The sequence below is a fragment of the Mus caroli genome, chromosome 16 (genome assembly GCF_900094665.2).
Source record: "Mus caroli chromosome 16, CAROLI_EIJ_v1.1, whole genome shotgun sequence".
Lineage (NCBI taxonomy): Eukaryota > Metazoa > Chordata > Mammalia > Rodentia > Muridae > Mus > Mus caroli.
Genome location: NC_034585.1, coordinates 33160855 through 33178552, shown reverse-complemented (window position 1 = coordinate 33178552; position 17698 = coordinate 33160855). Strand labels below are relative to the sequence as shown.

At 41.5% G+C, this 17698-nt stretch overlaps 1 protein-coding gene and 1 non-coding gene across 2 annotated transcripts; one reads left to right on the top strand and one right to left on the bottom strand.

Annotated features, from left to right (window-relative positions):
* Positions 1-4985: 4985 nt before the first annotated feature.
* On the top strand, positions 4986-14761 carry Csta (cystatin A). Its single transcript, XM_021185475.1, has 3 exons — positions 4986-5085; positions 10974-11075; positions 13618-14761. The coding sequence occupies exons 1-3, from the start codon at positions 5020-5022 to the stop codon at positions 13741-13743; spliced, it is 294 nt and encodes a 97-aa protein (XP_021041134.1). The 5' UTR covers positions 4986-5019; the 3' UTR covers positions 13744-14761.
* LOC115029692 lies at positions 13884-13986 on the bottom strand. The gene has a single exon (XR_003835239.1). It is a non-coding gene; the product is annotated as a U6 spliceosomal RNA (small nuclear RNA).
* Positions 14762-17698: the final 2937 nt, after the last annotated feature.

Sequence of the window (17698 nt, the reverse complement as noted above, 5' to 3'; positions counted from 1 at the left end):
GAGGGTCCTCAGACTCAAGCCTCAAGGTGCTAATCTCAGAATTTGGAAGTCTGAGCAGGAGAATCATTCAAGAGCAGCTTTGGCTATTTAGAAAGTTCCAAGCACGCTGGGCAGTGGGGGCGCAGGCCTTCAATCCCAGCACTCAAGAGGCAGAGGCAGGCAGATTTCTGAGTTCGAGGCCAGCTTGGACTACAGAGTGAGTTCCAGGACAGCCAGGGATACACAGAGAAACCCTGTCTCGAAAACAAAACAAAACAAAAAACAAAAACAAACAAACAAACAAACAAAAAGAAAGAAAGTTCCAAGCTAGTTGGGGCTACCCATTAAAATCTCCCTCTAACTTAAAAATGCTCATAAACACACACACACACACACACACACACACACACACACACACACACACACACACACTCGAAAAAAAATAAAAACAAAGCAAAAATCAATATTATGATGATTTGCAATGAAGGGCCCAAATAGGTATGTCTATGTTTGATCAGTAAATACAAACTATTTGACATGTACAAATGACACAGAGTGGAGATATTTGTCTCAGACTCTTCAGCTGATTCTAGGGATACAATAACCCCCTCTGGCCTGACACTGTGTGGGGACCCAAGTGACCATCATCTTGGAGGAATAGACTGAATTTCCTGACTTAACAAGGGTTTTCTTGTAGTATCTGACCCATGGTGTTCTTTGAAAGGGAATTATTGCTGTGATTGATAAAATGCTTTCTAAAAATGCACATTTTACTGCCTGCTTCTCTGCCTCCCAACACTTTAGTGGGAATTGTCCCCTCAGGCTGTCTCCTGCAAGACAGGACAGATGAGTAACATCTGGGAGCTGAGCCACCACCCTGTACCTGCTCACCTGACAGTAAAGGGGTTGGCAGCAGTGCCTAATATCCTTTTTGGTCTTAAACCTGTGGTCATGAAACAGTACTTATTAAGTTTTATTTTATAATATTCCCTTGATATGTTGATTTCCTCTACACTGTTAATTTCCATGTAAAAGAGGCTGTTTCATTCAGCCCATTAAGTAGCTTTTATGGTTTGTAGCCAGATGTTGAAATCCTAGGAGAGACTCAGGAAAAGCCTTTATGGACTGGCTGTTGGCTATGCATCTCACATGGTGATTTAAGCCTGAGGACCTGGCTTCCACTGAGAAGGCAAGTTCGCTGAATTCCTTTTCTCTGGTACCTGCAGAGCTCCCCCAGTGTGCTAAGGCTGTGCAGAGGGAAAGGACAGGATAGTTTCTTATTTTCATCATCTAAAAATAGGATGGAACACATCTTTGCCTGTCTGGGGGCTGTGAAGATGAACTGAGAGGTGGGACAGAAATCAAGGGTCTTAAACTCCTTCCCAGGGCTTTCTTTTATTTATTTATTTTTAATTTTTATTTATTTGTTTATTTGTGTGTGTGTGTGTGTGTGTGTGTGTGTGTGACATTGTTGTTTCACTGAGAAGCTCTGACTAATATGGAAATCACTATGTAGATCAGGCTAGCCTTGAACTCAGAAAATTCCATGTACCTCTGCCTCTCATGTGCTGAAATTAAAGGCAAGCACCATCACACCTGCCCGACAATCTTAGAATGTTGGCATGGTTTGAATATGCTTGGCCCAGTGAATGGCACTATTTGGAGGTGTGGCCTTGTTGGAGTAGGTGTGTCACACTGGGCATGGGCTTTAAGAACCTCATCCTAGCCAGGCAGTGGTGGTGAGCGCCTTTAATCCCAGAACTTGGGAGGCAGAGGCAGACAGATTTCTGAGTTCGAAGCCAGTCTAGTCTACACAGTGAGTTCCAGGACAGCCAGGGCTACACAAAGAAACCCTGTCAAAAAAAAAAAAAAAAAACCTTCATCCTAGCTGCCTGGAATTAAGTCTTCTCCTATCAGCTTTCAGATGAAGATACAGAACTCTCAGCGCCTCCTGTACCATGCCTGTCTAGATGTGCTCATGCTCCCACCTTGATGATAATGGACTGAAACTCCAAACCTGTAAGCCAGCCCCAATTAAATGTTATATATGAGTTGACATGGTCATGGTGTCTGTTCACAGCAGTAAAACGTAAAACCCTAACTAAGACAAATGTCAACATCTAGTTCTCTGTAGTTGTCCATACAATAAACACAACAAATACAGGATGAACCACGGCCTTTTTTTTTTTTAAAGATAGGTGTGTCAAAGAAGCATATTTCAAACTTTTGACTCAGTGCAAAATGAATCATTACAATGAATGTCATGTAGGGGCATGCAAGAGGGTAAGACCCATCCTCTACTTTCTAAGGTTCACACTCCTATGACAAAAGACAGCACGTGCACACACACACACACACACACAAAGTGGGGCAGGTTTATGTAATCAAAGTTTTAAATGACACAGGACACTTTGGAAATGGAGTCCTAAATACCCAAGAACAGCAGCTGCACATTTTCAATGGTTTTATTTTATCCAAAATTGGACAGCTACAACTGATGATGAGACTGGACAGGGAGGTTTATGGCCTACTGGTAAAAGACTAGGTAGGAGAACTAGCAAGTCTGGTCTGTGCAGATTCCTGGTTGTCTGGTAGGCGGTCCGTCTCTATGGTACCAGGCAGAACCCCTCCTAGAATGAAGATTTTATGACCTACTACCAGACAAGGCTGGTTAAACACCCTGCTCAGGGTCAAGACCTACCCAAAGGGCAGGGGAAGTTTCAAACAAGGTTTGTAGGGTTTATGGCTGTCTTTAAAGGATCAGGTATGGTTCTATGATCCGCCTTGTGAAAGACTATTTTTCTTGGTAGCACTAGTGCCTTGAGCAAGCTTTGCAAAGAGCTCTAACACTGAGCTACATCCCCAACCTTAAAGTGTCCTTTACTGATTCTGAACATCAGCAAAGAAATTTTCAAAAACAAGCCACTTAAAATTGGCAGATGTTAGCACTGGGCATAGAGGCACTTGTTCATAATCCCAGAATTTTAGAAGCAGACTCAAGAGGATCATGAGTTCAAAGTCAAGATGGGGCACATGGGGAGTTCAAGGAGAGCTTGTGCCTCATAATATCAAAGGTCTGTCTCCAGTGAAATCATCTATTAGAAGTCTGGTTGACAATCATAATTGTTAATCCTGCCAACTTGATGGGATATGGTTGAAAGACCCGGATACAAATCTATACCTCACTGAAGCATGTTCAATATTGGGTCATTTAAGATGGAAAGACCCATTTTATATATAGGTGACATCTTACCATGGTCCTAGACTGAAAAGAAATGAGAAAGTGAGCTGAGAGCCAGCACGTGTCACTCTGCCTCCTGACACCAAACACATGAAACCAGCTGCCTCTCACCTACCGCCATGCCTTCCCCACCATGACAAACGTACCCTGGAATCATGAGCCAAAGTCCCTGCTGTTACTGAAGTCCTGGCCTCTCAGTGCTTGAAGATCAATGTTTATGAGATGAGAGCTAGTAGGGGGGAGTCCAGGATTTACCCAAGGAGCACGGCTTGGGCACACGACAGCAGAGGGGGGCCTCATCTACAAAGTTCCATCTTGGGCAACTCATAGGGTACAAAGAGGTTGTATAGGGGAAAGCACAGGGGAGAAAAGGAAGCATGCAGTGTGTCTGCATCATTCAGGGCACATAGCTATGTTTCCTTCTCCAAAGCATCAGAACATATCAACAGACAGCGGCCCCTCACGCCAAGTCCCCTTTGCTTCTTTTTAGACAGCTGTATTTCTTTTCTGTAAGTCAAACTTCAAACTTCTGTCAGGAGGCAGAGTGACAAGTGCTGGCTCTTAAATATGTTTCATCATCAAAAAATAGGATGGAATGCATCCTTGCTTGTGTCAGTTGATACACAGGGTTTTCTTTAAAGAAATCTAAGAATCTGGTGCTATATAAAGATTACCAGACACTCTGGGTACTATACATCTAACAAAAGGTGATTTAGCAGTTTTTTGGTTTCTTGTTGTTGTTTTTTGTTTTTGTTTTTGTTCTGTTTTGTTTTTTTGTTCTTTTTTTTTTTTTTTTTTTTTTTTTTTTTTTTCGGAGTCTCATCTCCCTAGTGAGAAAAATTTTGGCTATTTTCAAATATGTGTATTTATCATGTTTATCTTGATTTGTAGGATTGTCTAAATACAAAAGAACACAAGCCATGTCTTTAATCCCAGCACTTGGGAGGCAGAGGAAGGCAGATGTTTATAAGTTTAAGGCCAGCCAGGTCTACAGAGTGAGTTCCAGGAAAGGTAGGGACTGTTTCACAGAAAAACTCTGTCTCAAAAAAACAAAACAGGGGGCTGGTAAGATGGCTCAGTGGGTAAGAGCACCCGACTGCTCTTCCAAAGGTCCGAAGTTCAAATCCCAGCAACCACATGGTGGCTCATAACCACCCGTAATGAGATCTGATGCCCTCTTCTGGTGCGTCTGAAGACAAAGACAGCTACAGTGTACTCACATATAATAAATAAATAAATCTTTAAAAACAAAAACAACAAAAAAAATCAATAGTAGCAGAAGAAATGACGGTGTTTGCCATGTTATTCTTCATGTTTGGGGATAAACATTTTAGAAACTGCAAGGAAAAATCCACCACAGACAGTTTTATTATCTTTATAAATTTGGGTGGATCCCGAGCAACCAGCCTTGACATTATTAAGTATTCTCTTTAAAGAAGCCTTTGAGGTTTAACATATTGATGCAGGTTATACATGTTCTTCCTCTTATGACACAACAGGATGACCTATTCACACAGAGAGTACAGGGAGGAGCCAAGTTCACCATACCTGAGTCCTGGGCACACCTTCTTGATCAAGTCCACCACCTCATTTCTTTTCAACTTCAATCAGCATTTCCTCTAAGGGATGCAATAAGGCTTGCCCGAGGCCACACTCATTTCCCCATTCCCTCAGATACTGTGATGATTAAACATTTCATAGGAGGAGTTTATGGATACCTTTAAAATCCTAAGTCTCCCTGCTTGCCAGATCATTTCTTCTCAGCATCCTGACCAGCAAAGAAGCAACTGGTGATCAGAATGATGCCCGGAGGCTTGACAGAGGCCAGACCTGCCACAGCAGAAGTCCAGGAGATTGCTGACCAGGTGAGTCGATGCACTTCAGGAAAAGACTTGATCCAAAACAAATTTTCAGAATTTGATTCATAATTTGGCCCTGCCTTATGAGTGTGAAATATCACAGAAACCAGAAATACAGGTTTTGTTCAGACTTTTATAACAGCTAAAAGTGGAACATTAAGCCTTTCAGAGAAATTTTAACACCCCAAGAGTAAAATCGGCCAAGCCACACTCTTTACTGCAGCCTCAGTTTCCCCAGTAGCTGAAGGTGAATTCATGCTGGATCATCTCTACACCTCACACGTCTGCTCCCAGGAGCTCTAATGACTGATGGAATTTTCCAATCGCTCTAGTTGAAGCTGATATATGGAGGCTCCTAAGGTTGTTAAGATTCCCTGAGCTGATTCCAAGATGCTATGCCCACTAAACATTCAAAATAAAGCCTAATGTTTCTAGCAAGTTAATACATGCTGCTTAACTATCATCTATATAAAAAGATGGATCATGTTACATGTTTTACAAAGGAGAAATGCGTGTAAATTAGAGGTAGGTTTGCAATCTGTCACTTTATTTTCTTACATCATGTTGTTTTCTTCTCTGAAGCCAAATCATCCTGACAGACAAGATCAGTTTGGTTTGCTACTTGTTTATTTGCTTGTTTGTGTACTTGTTTCCTTGTGTATGTGTTTGTTTGTTTCTTTGAGACTTGGTCTTCCTAGATGGTCTAGCCTGCAGGTAACTCAGGCTAGCCTCAAACTGAAGGAACTCCTGCTGCCTCAACTTCTCAAGTGCTGGGATTATAGGCATGTGCCACCATGATAGGAACCATCAGATCTTATGTGACTAGAACAGATGGGAGCCTTCATGCTTAGGGCCCTGAACATTCTACAGGGGGGTCACAGTCCTAAAATTAATGACTAAATCTTTAAGGCTAAATAGTTCTCACTCATAGGTTTATTCCAGTAAATATTTTGGAGCATTTTATTTTTGAGGAATATTAAATATTTATACCTTCATGAGGATCCTCACATCATGTTGATGTTGTCAACCTTAAATGTGCACATGAGTCACCTGTTGCCCTGGATAAAATATTGATCTGACTGAAGAGAGCTTCCAAGGTCTCTGGGAGTATGGGCACTCCTACCCATGACTTCACTTTCCTGTAGGAACTAATATATCTGGCATCCTAGAAGGCTTGGGGGAGATGGGACCCTAAAATAGGGTGCCAAGGAAGGAAAAGTCCTCCATTTCACCTGTAAGAAGAAAGACCTAAAAGGACTAACTAAAATAACATGCAAAAATATTATTTCGAGAACAAATACACCAATGAGACATGGTTGATTTTCATGTTGACTGAAATAAAAAAATCCCCCTGAGATGTTCCAGGAGCAGGGTCTCTAGGGAGATACTTTATTTACTATGAATTAAAAAGTGACAGCAGATTTTAATGACTTTTAAGAGTTGATCGCCTGATTATCTAGAATAACTGCTCTTTTGAAACAGGGGTCTTGCTATTTCTCCGAGTAGTCCAAACCTCACAGGTTCTAGTAATGCTTTTGCCTCTAGCCTCCCAAGTACCTTGCACTTCAGGAGTGTGTCATCCTGCCTGGCTAGGATAATTTCAAACATGGATATTCTCATTAGTTCTCTGAGGATTTTATATATACATAAAATGTAGTTTGGTCATATAATTTTTAAGATAGGAAGCTACAGAAAGCTGAAAGGACTTACCTTGCTAAAGACACCATCTGTGGACCACATCTTGAGTAATAAAATATATTTAGAAGTGTGTTCTTGCAGCTCCAGAGAAGTAGAATGAGACACAGATATTAACAAGATCGTCTTAGCCTGGGTAGGAGCTTTGCTGTTTTAAAAGCCTTGATTTCTGTCCCACCTCTCAGTTGATCTTCAAAGCCCCTTGGCATGCAAGGATGCATTCCATCCTATTTTTTTGATGATGAAACTTATACTCAAGATGCTTAAGAGTCACCCAGATAGCCGGGCGTGGTGGCGCACACCTTTAATCCCAGCACTTGGGAGGCAGAGGCAGGCGGATTTCTGAGTTCAAGGCCAGCCTTGTCTACAAAAGTGAGTTCCAGGACAGCCAGGGCTATACAGAGAAACCCTGTCTCAAAAAACAAAAACAAAAAAAAAAAAAAAGAGTCACCCATATAATAAACTAACCTGTCCTTTCCTACTGCACAGCCTCAGCACACTGGGGAGCTCTGCAGAAATCAGGAGGGAATGCAGCAAACTTGCCTTCTCTGTGGAAGCTTACTCTTCCAGCCCCAAACCCCCTGCTTCTTGTTATGACTTGTTTTCAAGTTACTGTTTTTTTGACTATGTTTCATCTTTCCTCCCTCCCCCCCCCCCCAAGACAGGGTTTCTCTGTATAGCCCTGGCTGTCCTGGAACTCACTTTGTAGACCAGGCTGGCCTTGAACTCAGAAATCCGCCTGCCTCTGCCTCCCAAGTGCTAGGATTAAAGGTGTGCGCCACCATGCCCGGCTGCTGGTGATCTTTTATTGACTATGTAAATAGCCACTGGATGAGAATTCCAAGTATGTTTATTGGAGGGAAAGAAATGTTATTTTAAGGATTATTTTTAGAAGCACAGGCTATGATTACACATGCAAATGTATGTGCACACTGCATATGCTCATCCTCACACAGAAACCTGGTCGGTGAGCTCCACCCCTGGAGAACACACTAAGCATGAGCTTCGATGGCCAGGACACCACACAAATATCTCAGTGCAGCTGGGCACACCCTGAGCTTTAGCAAGCCATGGCTCCCATTGACCCATCTACAGATTTATGTTCCTGTCTCTCCAACCTAAACTTTCTGGTCAGTCATTCTGTTGTCCCATCCCCAGAGAACCTGCCATTCAGCCACACCAGAATCTCAAGACACCTACCCCTCTGGTCTTATCTGAACTAACCTAGGTCCTTTTGGTCACTTGTCCAAGATGGATGTTTTCCTATACTCCTCCACTCTAATTACTATGATCCTGTGATCCATGACATTCCAATCTTCAATTAGAGATCATACCCTCTCTGTCCTCCCTCCTCCTCCACTTCTGCTCCAGGGAGCCACAGAACCACAGAAAGTTCACCATTCCAATGTGATACAAGAATATCCATGTCTCAGCAGGACCTTGGGGACACACGGCATCCCTTTAGTTCTATTTGCTGTTGTTTTTCTAGAGATCTATACCCTCGCCCCTGCCTCCCACCCTACCCTGCCTTCCACAGTCTCCCCAGCAAGTTTCTCAGTTCTTATACTGCTTAGAAAATTGCTGGCATCTGGCAAGGAAACACCCTAGCTTATCATATTGCTTCAGGTCTTACTACTTCCTTCAGTCCTACGCTCTCTTTCCCTCCACTCATAGTCTAGTAACTTCATTTTTTTGTGTCCTGTGTGTTCTTCTTCATATTTCCTTCTGAGCATATTGGTTGACAAACGTCCATAAGACATGCCCCACCAGCCTTAACCATATTTCCATAAGCCTCTGAACTCTCTTTTCTTATTGGAAATTTCCTTAAATAATGTCTATCTAGCTTGCATCCAACATCTTCTATCCATTCTGCTCTGAAAATGATTGCAGGTTTGGGAAATGCATTGGTGTGGATGCCTCCATGGCTTGATTCTTCAGATCCTAGAAAACTAACAACTCAGAGAGATTAACACTACTTGGAAAAGCTGCAACAACTCTGGAGTAAATGTACCAGGTGCCCCTTCCTCTGAGGGAGGACAAAGTGGCAAATGCATAGACTCCAGCTACCATCAGACACTGCAAGGACAGCAGCAACTGGGTACAGCACAAGTCCTGTCTGTCACACCAGGCTCCACAAACACCTTCTGGTACCTTCCGGTACTTCTCCTGGTGGTTTGCTCAGTGCCAAGCTACTTTCTGATTCTTAAATTATCGCTAACAATCTCCCCACTCACCTCTTCCCCTACTCCCCAACTTCCCAGCATCACCCAGGTCTGTAGAATCCTCCATTAAAGGACACAAATGTGTCTTACTACAAAGGGGAGAGAGGCTACATCTTCCACAATGAACCAGACATTGGTCAGGCACCTCTTCTGGACTCCATGGGTACCTACACTCACATGTACACACACTCACACACAGGCACATAATTAACATGAAAAATAAAACAAAATTCAAAAATAACCAAGATTAAAACCTGACGGATTGTAGCTCAGAAACTTGTTATCAAAAGGTTTTAAAATTGCTCTGACAATGATCAATGATTTTTAACCTTAACCAAGTTCCTCAAGTTCCTTACTTGTAAAATGAGACTCAATAAATCTGTTTGAGGATTAGTGTAGAGATTAGGTCTTTCTAGCCCAGTGGCTATCCAGGGCTGGCATCCTTCCATTGGCCACTCAAAAGCCTAAGGGATAACCCTCTTCCCACTCAGCCTCTCTCTGGACAGCTGTCCATGGCTCCTCTCCTGCACCCTGCCTCTTGCCAGTCCAGTCTTTTCCCTCTCACTTCCTGTCCTCTTTCCCAGACTTAAAGGTTTATTTTCCATTTCAACAAAGCAACTGCTGCCCCCCCACACACCTATTCTGGAGGCTTTGGGGGCAAATGAGTGGTACCTGTTGGAACTTAATCAAATATGAGAACTCAGTCTGAAGATGCACTTGAAAATAGTTCTAACAGTTCACTGAGGGACCAGCAAAGAAAGATTGAAAACATCTCCCTGCTGAGAAGAGAGATTCAGAGGGTCTAAAGAGAACTCTGGGTGCCCTGGAGACCTGAGTGAAGCTAGAAGCATCCAAATGCTTCATCAGAGATCACTACACCTACTTCTCAATGGAGAGGAGAGATGGAGTCGGTTTTCCTTCCAGGGGTAGGAAAGGATTGAGGGGAACGAGAAAAGTAATAGGGAATCAGTAGACACTACCTGAAGGATGTAAATGGAGGTAAGATTAAAAACTGAGAGATGTCTAGATTGAGGCTGAGCCATAGAGGGCACATCCAAGCTCACACAGGAGATAGATTGTTAATGGCTGGCATTGGCAACACCAGAAATTTTGAGGGCTGAATCAAGAGAGCAGGGGACCTGATGGATCTGTATGACCAACAGCTAGATCCCAAACCCCCTCCTTACCCTCAACATCCTCCATCCTGAGATGTGAGCTCTTGCCCCTTTTCAGCCCTGGTAGAAACCTGGAGCTTGGCTAATAGCAGAAATTGAGCCCTAGTGATCATAACAGATCCTAGTCTATAGGGTCTAGCTGAGCACCCGAAGAAAGGGTGGATACATAACATTCAATAAATGTCTACACACTGAATGTGAGACAAACTCCTTTCAGCAATGAGAGCATCTAAGCTTCCATCCCCTGCCATAGGCGCGCCCGTGTGTGTGTGTGTGTGTGTGTGTGTGTGTGTGTGTGTGTGTGTGTGTAGATCACAGAACAACTTGCAGGAATGTATTCTCGCCTTCCACCATGTGGGTCCCAGAGATGGAATTCAGGTTGTCACATTTTCTTGGTGGCAAGCAACTTTACTTGCTTAGCTATTGGGCTGGCTCAAAACTATGCCTATTGTGTAATACTGCAGTGATTTGATATTAATTCAGCCTCATGCCTGTGTAAAGGTTTTTGTATTGGGGAAAAAAAGATTACATAGTTTCTAGTTTATTTTGTTGTTTTGATTTTTGATACAGGATCTTAATTTTTAATCCCAAGTAGCCTGGAACTTGCTATATAGCTCAAAGGGCTCTTGAATGACATTCTCCTGCCTCAGTCTTTCAAGTTCTGGGATTAGAGGCTGGAGCTGCCAGCCCAGGCATATCGGCATCTCTGAGTACTCTCAGCAGGATGAAGTTCCCAGATTTGTGACTCAGGTATACTGTGTCAACACAGCCCTAACATCATCTCTTACTTTCTCTTCATAAGGTCAAAGCACAGCTCGAAGAGGAAACCAATGAGAAATATGAAACATTCAAAGCCGTTGAGTATAAAACTCAAGTTGTCGCTGGAATCAATTACTTCATTAAGGTTAGACACCACCCTCCCTCAAGCACTGTTGTGATTGTTTCCTGTTGCCCCCAACTGTACCTTCATTTCTTCCACTGGTCTTTAATTAAGCCACTTGCAAATGGAAGACTCCCCAATCCATCGGACGATAGGCTAGTTACCTTTTTATTTTCTCCTGAATACAGAAAGCTTTCTTATGTGGTTCTTAATTTCTAGAACCCTGTAGAAAAAGATGGTGTGACAGCTCAGACATTGGTTTGCAGCCATGGCTGTTTATTCTGTCAGGTGGATGTTGAGGCTAGCGTTTTAGGGTATGGGAATTGGCCAGTGTCTTAGAGCATTTTTTACCTCATAACTTCGGAATTTTGTGTGTTCAAATTAAATGCACGTAAAAAGGACTTCAATAATTAGCTGAAAGAATGAGCCAATTTCATCCTTTAAATGAGTAGTTATTAATATCACTTAAATAATATTTTTTTATTATTTTTATGCATGTGAGTGCTCTGTCTACATGTATGCCTGCATACCAGAAGAGGGCACCAGATCCCATTATAAATGGCTGTGAGCCAGTATGTGGTTGCTAGGAATTGAATTCAGGACTTCTGGAAGAGCAGTCAGTGCTCGTAACTACTGAGCCATCTCTCCAGCCCCCAAATCATGCTATTCATAGCTCAAGCAGATCTAACTGATGGCACTCCAGCAACAGTATAAAGCCATACTTATAATATTTTATAAGTACATTTTAGGAGCTGGAGAAATGACTCAACTGTCAAAAGTGAATGCAGCTTTTGCAGAAACCCCAAGCTTGTCTAGGACCCACATCAGATTGCTCACAATCAGTTGTAACCCCCAGCTATAAAGACCTGATACCTCTGGTCTCTGAGGGCACCTGCTCCTATGTGTGCATAGCCATACACAGACACACAGCCATACACACAACTTTTTAAATTTAAAACAAATTTTATATCAAAAATTAAATTACATGGTTTCCTGATTAAGTTCTAATGAAAAAATATATTTTGACATTCTTGTGAACCAATGTCAAGGGAACCAATTCAAAAACTCAGCCATGGATAATAAATAGGAGCTGTATTTATCTCTTTGTATTAAACAATGTCAACCCTGACTGAAAAGATAACAGTCAAGTGCCTTTACCTCCTCTGCTTCGTCATTGGACCAAGGCACAGTGGCATTTGTTTCTTTTTTAAAAATAGTTACTTAAGCTATGTGTTTTTAATGTGTTTAGTTTGTTTGTTTGTTTGTTTTAATGACATGAGCTGAACTAGACAGCTCAACAAGAGCCACTCTCAAAGCTGGGTTGTATATGAGGACTGGACCAGCTCAGTTCAATCACATTTGAGTTCCTGATATGTTCGAGGCCCAAAGAAACACGTGAGCTAACCCCAGCTGTGTCCTCAGAAGGGACTGCTTCCTTCCATGATCTTTCTTCACATCTGAGAAAAAAATTACAGGAAAAAATAATTATACTCAAAGATAGGAAATTTTTCACCAAAATTAGGATTATTTTAATAACTTTGATTATCCAAATATGAACATTTCATATTAACTCCATCACATATTTCATTAATAAAAAGTTTCATCAGAAAACGACCTTGGAAATTTCTTCTCCCGACCACACTATTTCAATGTGGTTGCTTGCTTCCCAACCCCAGCCCCCCTCTCTTCCCCCTCCCCTGTTCTCTTCCTCACCCTCCATTCTGCTATTGAGCCTTAGTTCCCTCCTTCCCTCCTGCAGGCTGGCTATTGACCCCACTACTCCCAGCCAGTCCCTACATTTCATTTGTTACTGGTAGGGTTTTCTATCTGTCTTGAATCCCCACTAAGACAGTAATAGAGTACCATAAGCTTCGATGTTAGGTTGTCCCAGGGTTGCTCTTTGTTCCATTATTCTGCTTGTTCTATCTGTTCATACTTACAAGCAAGCCACACCCCTCTTTACCTAATCCTCATTAAAAAATCCATAAAATAAAACTAAGCCACTTTTTCTCTCAACTTAGAAGTCGGAAAACAGAATCACCCAAAATCACTCTGTTCTTGTTCCAGACATGAGGAAAATAAAATGTAACTCTGGAATGTAATCTATGCCAAGATTTTAATGAAAATTCAGATGGAGAAATGGGTTGGTGGGTAGGAGCACTGGCTATTCTTGCAGAGGACCTGGGTTTGGATCTCAGCACCCACATGGCGACTCACAACCATCTCAAACTCCAGTTTGGGGGAATTGACCCCGTCTTCTGATGTCTTCAGTGCAGACTCCAAATCTTGCACTTAAATACAAATAAATTGAATAAAATCCTTTTCTAAAAGGTATTAAAAATACATCTAGGAAATATATTTACTGCCATACTGTTAGCTGCTCTTTTTCCTAATGTACAAGTTGATGGAAGTTCAGTTCATGGATCCTGGCTTGGGCCAGAACAAGAAGGAAATTTGTCACACAATGGAGATCCATGTGAATAATTCCCCTTTCCTTCTTTCTTTCTCCTTTCTGTCTGTCTGTCTGTCTTTCTTTCTTTCTTCTTTCTTCTTTTATGTCTTTCAGGTGGATGTAGGGGGTGGTTGTTTCACCCACATAAAAGTCTTCAAGGATCTTCCTGGAAAGAATAAATTGGAACTTACTGGTTACCAGACTAACAAAACCGAGGATGATGAGCTGACCTACTTCTAAGCAGCAAATTCTAAAGTGACCTGATTCCTCTCATTGTAAACAGATGCAGCCATCAATAAAGAAATATTCTTCAAATAACTGTTTACTTCCCTTTTTTCTCAGTATTGTGTCAACCTTTACTTTCTAAACAATTATTTTTAATAAAAGTGGATTGTTTCTTGAATTTGTACCCTCCTTGGGCAAGGGCCATGGTAATCTCTGTATCATTCCAATTTTTAATATACATGCTGCCAAAGAGGGCATAGTGTTCATGGTTCAGAGTAGAAACTCCACAATAAATTATTCCATCTAGAAACCTTATAAAGACTACGGCTCAGTTGCAACTGGATAAAGGATCTTTTCACCCCTTCCTCACTGCAGGTGCACTGGTGGCTGTCAGGGAAGCTCATTCCTTGGTCCCTTCGGTTGCCCAGAACCCAAATGCCTTCATATTTGAAAATTAAATTTGTATTTTACAAGTCATGTTTTAAAACAATCATAAAGTATAAAGAAGCTGCCCTCTCCCTTTCCCCCATGTTTCCCTTGCACTTGAGAGTCAGTTGCAGTGATTTTCCATCACCAACAAAAGCTTTCTGGTACTCAGTAGTGCAAATAGTAGTGTGAGCTTCCCACAAGACCCTTCTCCTGCACAGCCAAAAACCAACAATCGAGACCAGGAAATGCACATTGATGACGCACTGACATCTAGTCTCCAGGTGCCACTCAAGCCTCTCAAGTTGTTATAACAATGTAATTTTTAATAAAATGTAGTAAAAAATAGTTTTAAAATCACAGCATGGTCTTTCTTCCCACGAGTTAGGTTTTGAGATGAAACACACATCCTATGTATTTTAATATGCTTTAGGCAGCATTATAGCTGGCAACTATCTACCCTCCATAACCCAAGTTATTACTTAGTTTCATCAGTACTGCCCATAAGACAGCCCTATGGGCCATGTTCTCTTGGCCTCTAGCCCATGACATCTCTCTCTCCTCCTGTTCCTTCCTCGTGGTCTCTAGCCTGGGGAAACCTAAACCCCACCGATGTCTCTTCTCCACAACTATTGGCTGCTGGCATCTTTATTTACCAAATATAATTAAGTGGGGGCAGGATCCCTTAGGGTATGTGCAGACTCCAAATCTTAGAGGTCAGCATTACAATAAACAGTAAAAGACAAAACCTCAACTGTAGTCTCCCCTCCCCCAGCCTGAAACCTGCTTGCTCAGGGGTGGAGCTTCCTGCTCATTCGTTCTGCCACGCCCACTGCTGGACCGTGCTGCTTTGCTGTTTGGAGCCACACACGTGCTCACCTGGCGGGAATCGGGTCCCCTCCCCCTTCCTTCATAACTGAGTGCCGGAACAAGTAAAATTGAGCTTCGATCAGAGTGATTTTGACTTGGCTCCGTTCTTTCTTCCGCCCCTTCTAGTTCCTCTCTTGCAGCCCGAGTTGCCATCTCAGTTGAACCGTTCCTTGCGAGCTGCTGGTCGGCCGCAATACTCAACAATTCCCCCTTTTAGTCCAGGAGGAATTTGCACTATTGCATACCAGGAGTCTAATAAAAGGCTCTTTTCTCTTAGATATAATTTGAACACAATTATAACAATTATGTAAATTATAAGGTATGATATACACTTATAACATCCAGTCCATCATATTTGACAATTTAGGTAAAGTATTCTGTGATTTATCCTAACTTAAAGATTTTAGAATTCTGCACCTAAATCATGTTTGATTTTAACTTTTATTACCATTAGAAAACCATCCTTTCAAGTCTAGAACATTTTCTTTAACGTTAAGCAACTTAAGTTCAATTGTGAGATCATAACTAGTATATTCTTCCCTGTCAGAGATTTGAGGAGGAAATAAATATTACTTGAATATTTAGGAAGCACAAAGACACAGCTTCCAAAACTTAAACAACTGGCAGAGACAGCTGACTGCCTGGACAATCCCCAATATTTCTTATAAAGTTGGAGCATCTGTGCTCAGCCTTCTGGCCCAGAGCATCTGAGAGACCTTAAGTGAAGTAGAAATTATGAAGAACTAGTTTACTTTATCTTGGCAGAGCATAGCAGTTGACTATCCTGTCTGTTTGTCCTTTTTGGATGGTGTTCTGTCTGTAGATGAAATTGAGGCATTTCTTGTCCAGTGGCTAGCTTGTCACAATTGAGGCAACCCCATATGTAGGTAATGATGTTCATTTCCTTCCTTGAAATGGATTGGAGTACTGTCAGGAGCAGACATGTCTCATAGTCAAAGATCTATTATTTAAAAGGAACATTAAATGTTATAGTTTATTGCTTTTGAAGACCATCCATCTACATATAGCATAACTGAATTGTTAAACATTATTGTTTCTAGCTATTTACTACTTGAGTAACCTTGAAAACACTTTATTGTCAATAACTACATTAGAATCTAACATGACCATGAGTTTTACAAACTATTAACCTGTATTACTTAGTCATTTTAAACATTTTGTAATAGCAGCTGTTAAAAAGGACTGGGTCTAAGCCTTGTATTCTTAAATGAGCTGCATAGGCACAGAGCCTGTCTAAGAGCAACAAAATTAATTTAAAATTTTGTATCAGTGCATAAAGATTTATACCAATAAAAACCTTAAACTTGTATTAATATCCAAAATTCTGTACCAATGTAAAAGATATAACTTCAATTCTGTATCAAAATATGAGTTTTTACCAATGTAAGGTTATGGCTATAAAATGTTTTGTTTAAGAGTAAATTAAGCCATCTATCCCATTTATCAAATTTCAGTAATATTACTCTATCCCACCCCCTTTTTTTTCTTTTAAACTTCCTTCCCTTTACATAAAAAAGGAAGAAGAATAAAGAAGAGAAAAGGAAATATAGAAATTCCTGAGTCTAAGCTCTCTGTTTAGTTTCCTCCCTGTCCAAAATTACAACCATTTCTAAATTATCCCTTAAAATGACATCGATAATTTATAAAATAACTAAACTAGGCACCCTAACGTAAGAGATTGTGTCAATGATTTTCTAATGGCTGCTTCCTGTTGAATTTGGAAGAAGAATTTCTTTTTTTCTTTTTAAGCAGTGGATTGGGGTAAGAAAATTAGAAAAAAAAAATGAGTAGACTTAAGAAAGCTATCTGTAGCACTTGTTGCCAGTCTTTATATCTTGAGAAAGTTCAGGACTTAACTGAAGTTCTGTCTGGAACCATATGAAAGGCTGCATGAATTGAGGTCATCGGGGATTAGCACTCATTCCTGAAGCTGTTCTGGGAGCAAGTCTCTGGAAACACCATCAGGTGAGGCAGGATCAGGCAGAGAGTTGGAACAGCAGGTCATCTCCATGTTCCCAAGAGTGAATCTTGTTATAGCTGTATTGTTGGTGTTTCATCCTGTAATATGTGAATCTCACAACCAATATTTAGTTCTATAAAGATATTTGTATGGATACTACAAGGTCCACAGATCAGTTAAGGATGAATTTTTGCTTCTTGTTTGAGCAGGTGAAAGACAAGTGTCCTTTTTTGTTGTTTTTTGGGGTTTGTTTGTTTGTTTGTTTGTTTGTTTGTTTTTCAAGACAGAGTTTCTCTGTATAGCCCTGGCTATCCTGGAAGACACTTTGTAGACCTGACCTCGAACTCAGAAATCCGTCTGCCTCTGCCTCCCGAGTACTGGGATTAAAGGCATATGCCACCACACCCGGCCCGACAAGTATCTTTTTAATGACTTAGTTTGATCGATAACCAAATTGTAATAAATCATCATTTGAGGATCATAGGATCAGAGGTGAGGAGGACACAACATTTGCTCCAACACCAGGTAATAACTGGGACCAGTGGGACCCAGGTACCCAGGAACTCCGACTAACCAGTGCCACGGGTTCTTTCCGGTCTGGGCTGGTGCCCTGAACACACCTTGGTTGGGTGTGAACTCTGCAGCCAGTCTCATAACACTCAGAGAAAGCTCTACTCCCAGATGCTCTAACAC